General features: G+C 42.1%; 1 protein-coding gene across 1 annotated transcript; it reads left to right on the forward strand.

Annotated features, from left to right (window-relative positions):
* The first annotated feature begins 5,687 nt into the window (after positions 1–5,687).
* On the forward strand, positions 5,688–11,344 carry KIFBP (kinesin family binding protein). Its single transcript, XM_082719265.1, has 2 exons — positions 5,688–6,200; positions 11,199–11,344. The coding sequence occupies exons 1-2, from the start codon at positions 5,775–5,777 to the stop codon at positions 11,334–11,336; spliced, it is 564 nt and encodes a 187-aa protein (XP_082575391.1). The 5' UTR covers positions 5,688–5,774; the 3' UTR covers positions 11,337–11,344.
* Positions 11,345–12,076: the final 732 nt, after the last annotated feature.

The raw sequence follows: 12,076 nt of genomic DNA on the forward strand, positions 1-12,076 counted from the left end.
TTTTGTGAGCATCTCTTCCAAGAATTCATTTAAAAATTTGAATCATTCAGTTTTGTGAATTGCTTTTTCCTTGTCTACATGTGCATGCTTTTCAGTAAGTACAGATCTTAAAACATTTTTGATTACATTTATGATGACTGCTACTATGGGATCCTATAGTATGGGTATGCCACTTTCTATTTATTTAAGATTTTATTTATTTATTTGACAGAAATCACAAGTAGGCATAGAGGAAGGCAGAGAGAGTGGGGGAAGCAGGCTCCTTGTTGAGCAGAGAGCCCGACAGGGCTGGATCCCAGGACCCTGAGATCGTGACCTGAGCTGAAGGCAGAGGTTTAACCCTCTGAGCCACTCAGGTGCCCCACCACTATTTAAATAGGACTGTAGATGACCATGTTAGTTATTTACAATTTCTCACTATTATATATAAATAACTCTAAAATGAATGTCCTTGTGTAAATCTTTGCCTGCTTGTCTATCACCTGGAAATGCATAAGACCTCCCTGGGACAAAGCTTAGGAAGCAATCCTGAGGAACATTAATACTTGAAAGACAGACATTTTCATTTCATTGATTCCTTAGAATAATTCTGTTTTCCCAATGGTAACATTTTATGTAAACACAGTACAAGGATCAAAACCAGGGTATCAACATGAAGGATGTTATCCTATAGACACTTCTTCATACCTTGCTGTTTTTTCCTTAATGGCATATCCTGGAAATGACGTCAGTTCATATAAATTTTAGCTCTTTTCGTTTCATAACCACATCATACTCCATTGTGTGGAACACTGTAGTTTATTCAACCCTTTTCTTCTTACTAACATACAGGCACATAGATTGTTTCCAGTATTTTGCAGTTAAACAATGCTACAGTGGGGAAACTTGCGTATATGTATTTTCATACTGTTGGAGATGTATCTTCAAGGTATATTCCTGGAAATGGGATGGCTGGCCAGAAGGTAAGTACATATGTAGTTTTAAATTTTTATTTTATATGTAGTTTTATTATATACTGGCAAATTTGCCTCTAGAGGGATTCCTACCTTACAACTTATTTTGTGTAGAAGCCAGGCCATTTGTTCTGTAGGCTCTGCCACATTCTGAATTTTGCTGATGCATCTCCATCATTTAACAAGGTCCTTTCCCGCCCCTGTATTTAATGTAAACTGATAATCAGCTGTAGAAGGGTATACAGTGTCTATTTGTTGCTCTGTTTTTTGATGTTAGCTGCAAAAGATCATTTCTGCCTACATGTATAATTTCATTGGGATTCTTGCAAATGGTTATACTTTCATTTCTTTTTCATTAGCTGGAATACCTCTAAAGAAGGAAACTTATCTTAACATTTGGTACCTGGAATACTATTCCTACAGAAAAGACAGCTAAGTGCTTTTTTCTTTCCATTTATTTATTTATTTATGTATGAGGCAGAGAGCAGGGTGAGGGGCAGAGAGAGAATCCTCAAGCAGACTCCCCACTGAGTGAGGAACTGGACTCGGGGCTTGATGACATGAGCTGACATCAAAGAGTCAGATACTTAACCGACTAAGCCACCCAGGCACCCCCTTTCCCTTTATTTATATACAAATTTTCAAAAATTATAATTGGTTCCTTAGCTCTCTCCAAAGGTGGCCAGTAAATACCGCATTTTTAGTGTTGATTTATGATAATTTGGTGGATTTTAACATACTTGATATGCTTTAATTGATGGCAGATATTTTACTGATGTTCAAATTGTCCAATTTTTGGCCAGCAAGAGCCTCTTTCTAACCTGGTACCTTCTCAGTCCTTTTGACTTGACCCTCGTAGTCTTTGGTAGTTTCCTTGATTTCTGGTGTGACAAGATATCTGGACGCATCCTGCCCCAGAACCAGAATGACCATTTCCTCCAAGGAATTGTGTTTCCTTGTAATAGGAAACACTGGCGCCCCTGGGTGGCTCAGTCAGTTAAACGTTGGACTCTTGATTTTAGCGCAGGTCAAAATCTCAGAGTCTTGAGATTAAGCCCTGCCTTCAGCACTGAGCTCAGGGAAGACGGCTTGTTCCTCTCTGCTCCCACCTCACCTCCCCCCAAACTCCCGTGCTCTCTCTTTCTCTCTCTGTCTCTCAAAACATACATACATACATATATACATACATAATCTTAAAAAAAAAAAAAAAGGAAATTCAGTTTAGGGCCTGCAATCTGGAAGCCGAGACTTACATTATGTCCTATATTATTATTTTTTTATCTGACTCATTAAATAGCTTACGTTTGTTCCCTATTGTTGTCATTGTTGTTATAAAAGTGATCCTGGGGGCTTCTGGGTGTTGCAGTGGGTTGAGCATCTGACCCTTGGTTTCGGCTCACATCCTGATCTTGGGGTCATGAGATCCAACCCTGGGTCAGTCTTCAGGCTCCAAGCTCAGCGCCAGTCAGCTTGACATATCTGTCTCCCCCTGCCCCTTCCCCCTGTGTGCATGTGTGTGTGCATGCACTCTATCTCTCAAAATAAGCCTTTACAAGTGATCTTTTTCTTCACTGTCTTTCCCCCAATGAAAAGTTGTTGATTTTTATTGGTGAGTGGCCTGGCCTACTTACTGAACTTCTTTAGTTTCTGTGTTCACCTGTTTTACTTCACTTTTTCAGGAAGACAATCATACCTAATTTGTAAATAATAATTTCCCCATCTCCTTCCCAGCCATTATACCTCCTATTTCATTCTTTTGTCTGCTGTATTTTCTGACACTTTCAGATAAATGTTATATACTAAAGATGATATAGTTACACTGGTCTCATTAAGGAGTTTTCCATTAAGCGGGCTTTCGGATGTAAAAGACAAAGGAATTCATGATTTTTGTTTTTGTTGTTTTGTTTGTTTACTGAAGTGTGGAGGGGCAGGGAGAGAGGGAGAGAGAATCTCAAGCAGACTCCATGCCTAGCACAGAGCCAGACACAGGGCTTGATCTTACAAACCTGAGATCACAGCCTGAGCTGAAATCAAGAGCTGGACGCTTAGCTGACTGAGTACCCCAGGTGCACCAGAATTAGTGCTTTTAGTATGCAGCTTTTACTACAATGAAGGTAACTGGTAGACATCAGCTGGGCCAAGCAAGTTAAGTCCCTTTCACTACAGATGCCTTCCACTTTTTTGTCTCTGTTGTCATCTTCTGGGAGACAGAGCTCAGCTCACTGCTCTGTGGTGAGCTGTGCTCTGCTAGCTACTGCACACCTTTCACAGAGATTGCTTTCAGATGTTTCATGGGGCTCTAAGAATGCTCAGCTCTCAAAATACCTCTGTACAAAGAAGACCGGGAAAGGGAACATACTCTCTCTATGGCAGCCAGAGTTCTATTGCAAATTTCCTACTCTCACGTTTTTGTGTTTTTTACTATGTCTGTGTAAGGATTTTCCAAAAATCCTCATTTTAGTTTTCATCTGGGTGTTCTTCCAGTTAGATACATGGAGGTCAGCACCATGGGTCATGGAGGTTTATTTTTTGAGCTCCTACTCTGACAGCATAACATACTGATCGAAAGTGTGGGCCCTAGAGCAAAACTGCCTACGTATGACCTTGGTAAATTATTACTCTCAATGGACCTCACTTCTCAATGTGCAGAAGGGGAATAATAATAGTTGCTCACAAAGTTGTTCTGGGGATTAGATGATTTTTTTTTCCCCAAGTTTTTATTTACATTCTAGCTAGTCAATGTAGAGTGGAATATTAGTTTTGAGAATTAGAGGATTTTAATATATAGGATGTTATTTGGCTCGTGGTAAGTAATTAGTGACCATTATTAAACTGTGCCAGTTGCTTTCCTATTCATGAACAGCTACATACCAAGCACACTATGATTATTACAGCGGTTTCCTCACCAGTCTTCCTGCTCTTTCTCAGTCCCCCATTCCCCAGTTGTTTTAAAAATAATCCTGTATGTCAGATTTTGTCACTCCTTCAAAACCATCCAATGGCTCCCATCTCACTCAGAACAGCCAAAGTCCCTACAGTGGCCTTAAGAGCCCTACATGATTGGGCCCACATTGCTTCTCTGACTTCATCACCTACTGCCTTTTCCATTCTCTACTCCAGGCTCTTTGGAAGTCTTCCTGTTCCTTGGACACACCAGATACATTCCTATGTCAAAGCCTTTGTGTTTGCTCTTCCTCTTTCTGGGATATACTTCCCTTAATGTCTTCATGGCTCACTCTCTTACCTTCAGACCTTTACTCAGAAGACACTCCTCAAAAGGACCTTTCCTGTTTAAGAATAGCAACCTTGTTAACACTCCTTATTTTCTCTTTTGTTTCCATGACATTCATCTTCTGACATTGCTGTGTAAGTTTTGTTTTTGTTTTTTAAGATTGTATTTACTTATTTGACAGAGAAAGAGCGAGCATGGGGTGGGGGGTGGTGCAGCAGGCAGAGGGAGAGGGAGAAGCAGGCTTGGGGAGCAGGGAGCCAGATGTGGGGCTGGATCCCAGGACCCTGGGATCATGACCTGAGCAAAGGTAGACACCTAACAACTGAGCCACCCTTGAGCCTTCGCTATATGGTTTATTTAATATATTCAATGTCTTTCCCTATAGGAGGGCGAGATTTTTGTCTGTTTTTAACTGCTGGATACCCGAAGTGCCATTCTCAGAGATGCTGAACATAAGAGTTAAAGTGGGGTGGGAGGGAGAGGGGGCATGTGAAGAGGAAGAGAATGAGTTCCAGTTTCAACATACTGATATACAGTGGAACATTCAGGTGTGGTGGTTCCAGCAGGGAGATGGACATTACAGTCTGGAGCTCCAGAGAATCATCAGGCCTGGAGATGCAAGTTTTGTAATAGAGGCCATGGAAATGCGTAAGATCTCCCTGGGACAAAGTTTAGGAAGGACTCCCGTGGAACATTAACATAAAGGATAGATATTTGATTTCACTTCTTCCTTAGGCTAATTCTGTAGAGATGAGTAATAGTATCCCTTAAGTTTTACCGTCAGAAAGCTGAAGGTTAGAAAAGTTATCTTGTTAGTTAGAAGCAGAGCTGAGAATCAAACTATGTGTATGAACTGCTAAAATCCGCGCTCTTCTGTGTATCTCCAAGCGTACCCCGAGCTCGCTACCTCCTAAAGGTTAACACCTCCGCCCCGCGCCTTCTACCCACATTTGACTTGCATTTGACTTCGTAACTTATGCAATGGAAAAAGCCACGGCTGAAGTGGCTTATCACAGGCCTGGGACTTCTGTGTTACTTTGGGAAGTTGTACGCATACCTACAACCTATTTCAGTGAAAACACCGGTCGATCACAGTGCTTTTTACGTAGTGAATGCTTTCACTCAAGAAGCTACATATTAATAATAAATGAATCCTTGTTACATTTTCATCCCGTCACGTGCTAGGTTACATACGGATATCAGCAGGCTTCTGTCATTCCGGTTAAACCAACTAACCGGAGTAGTTAGGTATGTTCCTAACGTGCTCGGTTAAAGGCAGCCGATACTTCTAAGCAGAAAGAACTTCTACGGGTCCCGCAAGAGAACAATAAATCACCGCAGAGGGTGGGGCTGATGGTGGGACCACCCTCAAGGAGAGCTTCGTTTCCGCGACAACGGTTGCTGTGGCGCCTTCCACGCCTTTCCATTGGTTACAGCCGAGCCCAGTGCCGGTCCTCTGGCGGACCTCATTGGTTACGGTTCTGCGTGTCGGAAATCTATCCGGGGCCGTAAGTGAAGTGTCGCAAAGCAGAACGAAGGCGGGAGTCCCGATTGCAAGCATTGAGGACGCCCAGGCTGTAGACGCCGTTATGGCGAATCCTCCGTGGGCCGAGATTCGTGAGAAATTCCAGGCCGCGCTGGCTCTGTCACGGGTGGAATTGCATAAAAACCCGGAGAAAGAACCCTATAAGTCCAAATATGGCGCCCGAGCACTGCTGGAAGAGGTCAAGGCGCTGCTGGGCCCCGCGCCTGAGGATGAGGATGAGCGGCCTCAGGCGGAGGACGGCTTGGGCGCGGGGAACCACACCCTGGGGCTCCCGGCCGAAGTGGTGGAGGCCGAGGGGCCCATCGCCCAGGGGGCAGTGAGGCTGGCGGTGATCGAGTTCCACCTCGGGGTGAACCACATCGACACCGAGGAGCTGTCGGCGGGGGAGGAGCATCTGGTGAAATGCCTGAGGCTGCTGCGCAAGTACCGGCTGTCGCAGGACTGCGTCTCCCTCTACATCCAGGCGCAGGTGAGAGCGAGCCCGGCCCACGGGGGTCGGCCAGAGGCGAGGGGTGGAGAGGGTCCCCACTCTCGCCAAGGGCGAAGGCAGATGTTGTCAGGCACAGTTTGGCCCCGTGTTTTTGAAGCTTTGGAAGAAACAGCTTGCCAACTCCGACAACATCACTTGCTGTTTCTCTTGGTCATGGTCAACGCGTTGGGTTCGTGACACCCTGTTAACATCGTAAATACCTTTTCCAGCTCTTCTCCACCAGTCCAACTCCTTTCCTTTCATTAAGAAGAAACCCACAGTAATTTAAATCTAAATTTAAGGTCTCGAGGAAATTACGGAGGATGATCCGAGTGCATGCTTAATTTAAAACAAGGTTGTTTGCAAATCTTCAGTTGCTGTTTTTACCCTATATGTATGTGTCCGTTTGCTCCCCGGGGAATTCCTGCTCATTCTTCAAACTCGTCTCAAAACAAACTTCATACTTTTAGTGACTCTTTTTGGATCATTTTGTTTCGAACTTGTATCTTTGAATTCTTATAGTGCTTATTATTTCCCATTTATAGGGCCCTTGGTTTATTAAGAAATAAATCTGACATTCCCTTCCAGAACATAACACTTCAAGATACAGATTTGTATGAACTCCTTGTATGGGCCAGGAACTTGGCATAAGCTCACAAACCTTTACATCCAGTAGTTCCAGTTTTTAATACATGTGATCCAGGGAACAAGTATCAAAATTGATCCTATGACAAGTAGGCCTCAAAAAAACCCCCTCAGAACTAAAAAGAAAATTGTATAGGTCATTTTTTAAACTCATGATCCAATAAAATTAAAAGCTACACAATAACAGGAACTATGTCTCTTTTTGCACACTATTTATAACCTCCATACCTCCTGCATATTAGGCCATTCCAAATATTTGTCCAGTGGATGAATAGTCTAATGAAATTCATAGGATGCTGAACTCCAACAAAACCTCAGTTACTTGGGACGCCTGGGTGGCTCAGTTGGTTAAGTGGCTGTCTTCGGCACAGGTCATGATCCCAGCGTCCTGGGATCGAGTTCCACATCGGGCTCCTTGCTCAGCGGGGAGCCTGCTTCTTTCTCTGTCTCTGCCTGCCACTCTGTCTGCGTGTGCTTGCTCTCGCTCGCTCTCTCTGACAAATAAATTAAAAAATATATTTTAAAAAAAGCAAGAAGTTTAAAAAAAAAAAACCTCAGTTACTTGAAATTTTCTTTAACCATATGGTTGCCTAAAATCTTAATTTCAACATCTCAAGAATAGAGTTAGAAACCTCTCTAAATAGAATGTCCAATATTTACTGTATTTTGATTTTAATGTGCATATTGTTTCATATCTTTTTTTTTTTTTTAAGATTTTATTTATTTATTTGATAGCAAGAGATCACAAGTAGGTGGAGAGGCAGGCAGAGAGAGAGAGAGAGATGGAAGCAGGCTCCCTGCTGAGCAGAGAGCCCGATGCGGGACTCGATCCCAGGACCCTGAGATCATGACCTGAGCCGAAGGCAGCGGATTAACCCACTGAGCCACCCAGGCGCCCCTATTGTTTCATATCTTAATATTTCTGAAATCAGGATGCATCTTATAGCTGTGTCATAATTTACTTGGCAGTGTTTTCTTGGTGATAGGTAAAGTAATTTTGACTCACAGATAGGACATCTTACATCTTACATCTTGAAATACAATATTTCAAGCAGCCAGCGTTTTCTGAACGGTGAATTATTTTAGGTATTTTTTTTTTTTTTAAAGATTTTATTTATTTATTTGACAGAGAAAAGACAAGTAGACGGAGAGGCAGGCAGAGAGAGAGAGAGAGGGAAGCAGAGAGCCCGATGCGGGACTTGATCCCAGGACCCTGAGGTCACGACCTGAGCCGAAGGCAGCGGCTTAACCCACTGAGCCACCCAGACGCCCCTATTCTAGGTATTCTTACTAAAATCAGGAACAAAACCTTGATTAGAAGTTCTGGCCATTGCTGGATATGAGCAGTATGGGGGATATATATGTATGAAGAGTAGCTTTTGTGTGTCTTTATAGCTTTATTGAGGTATAACTGGCATACAATAAACTGTATGTCTAAAGTACATGATTTGATGAATTTATATACCCATGAAATAATCACTCCAATCAAGGTATTGACCATATCCATTAATTACCACTACAGGCTTCCTGTGCTCCTCTGTAGTCCTTTGCTCCCTCCCTTTCTCTCTCCCTTCTTCTTAGTCCCTCCTTCACATTTTCTAGAATTGTATAATGGAATGTATATCTCTTATTTTGGTCTGACTTGTTTCACTCAGCATCATCATTTCATTGCTGCATTTGAGACATTCATGTTTTTTTTCTTTTTTAGTCTGTTAATACAGTGAATGACCTTGATTGATTTTTCCAGTGTTAAACCAACCTTTCTTTCCTGTGGTAAAATACAATTGGTGTTTTTACCACATAAAAACTTGGGTGAAGTATTACCTTTTCTATATATTGTTGAACTCAGCTTGCTAAAATTTTAACATCTTTTTCATATCTGTGTTCATGAAGGGTATTAGGCTATGATTTCCTTGTTATTGTCTTTGGTTTAGAATGAGATGGAAAGCCTTCTTTCCTCTACTGGAATAAGTTATACAGGGTTGGTATTATTTCTTATGTATTTGGTAGAATTTGCTAGTAATACCTTTTTAGCTGTTTTTATTTTTTATTTTTCAAAAGATTTTATTTATTTGACAGAGAGAAAGGGATCACAAGTAGGCAGAGAGGCCTGCAGCGGTGGGGGGCGGTGGGAGACACAGGCACCCTGCTGAGCATAGAGCCCGGTGCTGGGCTTGATTCTAGGACCCTGAGATCATGACCTGAGCTGAAGTCAGAGGCTTAACATACTGAGCCACCCAGGCGCCCTGCTGTTTTTATTTTTTATTTTTTAATTTTTTTTTTTTAAACTTAGTTATTGTGGCACCTGGGTAGCTTCGTTGGTTAAGCGTCTGCCTTTGGCTCAGGTCATGATCCTGGGGTCTTGGGATCAAGCCCTGTGTCAGGCTCCCTGCTCGGTGGGGAGCCTGCTTCTCCCTCTCCATCTGCCTTTCCCCTCCACTTGTGTTCTCTCTCTCTTAAATAAATAAATAATCTTTTTAAAAAGATTTAAAAAAATCTTTTTAAAAGATTTATTTATTGGGGCGCCTGGGTGGCTCAGTGGGTTAAAGCCTCTGCCTTCGGCTCAGGTCATGATCCCAGGGTCCTGGGATCGAGCCCCGCATTGGGCTCTCTGCTCAGTGGGGAGCTTCCTTCCCCTCTTTCTCTGCCTGCCTCTCTGCCTACTTGTGATCTCTGTCTGTCAAATGAATTAAAAAAAAAAAAGATTTATTTATTATAGAGAATCTGAAGCAGACTCTGTGCTGAGCATGGAGCCTGATGCAGGGCTTGATCTCATGGCCCTGAAATCATGACCTGAGTTGAAACCAAGAGTCAGATGCTTAACTGACTGAGCCACCCAGGTGCCCCAGATGTTTTTATTTTATATTTAATTTTTTCCCTACCTAGTCTGGTTTCTGAGGACAAGAACGTGATGATGCTCTGTGAATGATATAATAGTTTCTGGTGTATTTTAGGATTTATATTATATTTAAGCATAATTTATGTAGATTGTCATCAGTAGTTATCTTTGTGGAGTGAACATTTTAAAAAACCAGTAACATTATGTGTCAGTTATATCTCAGTAAAAAGAGTTACAAAACTAAAAAACAAAACATTGATTTTTAAAAATCAAATGAATTCTAGATCTGTTGCATAGTCTTTCCTTTAAGACCTCAATAGATTATGGTTCAAAAGAAAAATGTTAGTCATTTCTAGACATGCTTTAGGGTTCTCTCCTTGGTTTAACATTTATCGTGCACTGCAGTCGTTGATTTCTGTAGCACAGGCTTCCCTGGATCTAGCAGGTTAAATATATCACCATACCATCAAAGTAGAGCAAATGTGCCAACCAGTTCCTGGTACTAGGGAAATCTCTAGACTCTGTAGGCTAGATACAGTATTCTCGGGTTGGGCTTATTGGTGTCATGGCTAAGTGGAGCTTCTCAGGGACTGTTGTCAGGAAAAATAAATTAAACTAGAGAGTGAGATGAGGTGACTTGTGGATCCATTTCTAAGATCAGGAAATGAATATTAAAGGAGATTATATTCCTCGAGCCTGGTGGGCAGAGTAATCAGTAAGTTGGTCATGGGCCAGAGCCCCTTAAATTTTCCCAGGGTTTCCCCCGGGTCCTGCAAAGAGCCCTCATAATTAAAAAGGAGACAACTGTCCCATCTCTGTACATTATCCTTATGACCTACAGTCCCTACTGAGGACTGATCACTTAACTTAAAAAAAAGATAGAGGGGCGCCTGGGTGGCTCAGAGGGTTCAGTCTCTGCCTTCGGCTCAGGTCATGATCTCAGGGTCCTGGGATCGAGCCCCGAATCGGGCTCTCTGCTCAGCAGGGAGCCTGCTTCCTCCTCTCTCTCTCTGCCTGCCTCTCTGCCTACTTGTGATCTCTGTCAAATAAATAAATGAAATCTTTAAAAAAAAAAAATGATAGAAACATTATGTGAAACTGGAAGACCAGAGGTCTGTGTTCCAGAGGAATGATCTGGTCAGCTTTAAACTGTAGGATTTCTAAACATTTTTGTGCCTGTGCCCCTTTTTGCAGCCTGTATTTTATAAAATAAGATTATTTTAAATGTATAATAGAAAATGTAAAGGATTACAAAAGAAACCAATAATGTAGATGTTTATCGAAATGTTTGCTTAAAAGATTTATTTATTTATTTAAGGGGTGGCACAGGGAAAGGAAATCTCAAGCAGACTCCCTGCTGGGCCTGGAGCCTGAAACAGGGTTTGATCCCATGACCCTGAGATCATGAAATCAAGAGTTGGATACTCAACCGAGCCAGTGAGGCGCCCCTGAAAGTTACTTTCACTGGAAGATTTATATTGTCATTATTTATTTCTCTTTTCTTTATTTTCCAGAATAACCTGGGCATCTTGTGGTCTGAAAGAGAAGAAATTGAAACTGCACAGGCTTACCTAGAATCATCAGAAGCACTGTATAACCAATATATGAAAGAGGTATGTTGGATGTCAGATACATTTAAAAAATTTTTTTGAAGATTTTATTTATTTTACAGAGAAAGAGAGAGACTGCGTGTGTGCACAAGCAGGGGGAAGGGCAGAGGGAGAGGGAAAAGCAGGCTCACCACTAAACAAGGAGCCTGATACAGGGCTTGATCCTAGGACCCTGGGATCATGATCCGAGCCCAAGGCAGATGCTTATTCTTATTCGATGCGCCACCCAGGCATCCCAGATTTTAAATTTTTATTGAAATGAGTCAAGTACCTGGGTAGCTCAGTTGGTTAAGCATCTGCCTTGGGCTCAGGTCATAATCCCAGGGTCCTGGAATTGAGTCTCTCATCAGACTCCCTGCTTAGTGGGGAGCCTGCTTCCCTTCTTCTGCCCCTTCCCTGCTTATGTACGCGCACTCTCCTTCTCTCTGTAAAATAAATAAAATGTTAAAAAAAAAAAGTCAAGATATGAGGGCTCTTATTCCTCATTTACAATGTTAGTACATGACTCTTTAGTTATACTAAGGAATCTCTCGATAGGGCTGTCTAGGTGTTTACCTAATAGGGTTCTTAAAAATAATCCTCAGATGAGGTCTAAGGGCAATCTTAGTCCAAATATAATTGTATAGGAAATATTCTGATACTATCCTAAAATACTGATATTGGCATATTTCCATTTATATTCTAAAATTTGTATTTTGAGCACGCCTGGGTGCCTCAGTTGGTTAAGCATCTGTCTTTGGCTCAGATGATGATTCCCGGGTGCCGGGATCAAGCTCTGGATC

This window comes from Mustela nivalis, assembly GCF_964662115.1.
Source record: "Mustela nivalis genome assembly, chromosome: 2".
NCBI lineage: Eukaryota > Metazoa > Chordata > Mammalia > Carnivora > Mustelidae > Mustela > Mustela nivalis.

Bases quoted from the DNA above. Each gene is read 5' to 3' on its own strand.
- KIFBP (XM_082719265.1), top strand. From the start codon at position 5,775: ATGGCGAATCCTCCGTGGGCCGAGATTCGTGAGAAATTCCAGGCCGCG. The intron at 6,201-11,198 runs GTGAGAGCGAGC...TTTATTTTCCAG, and splicing joins CCCTCTACATCCAGGCGCAG to AATAACCTGGGCATCTTGTG.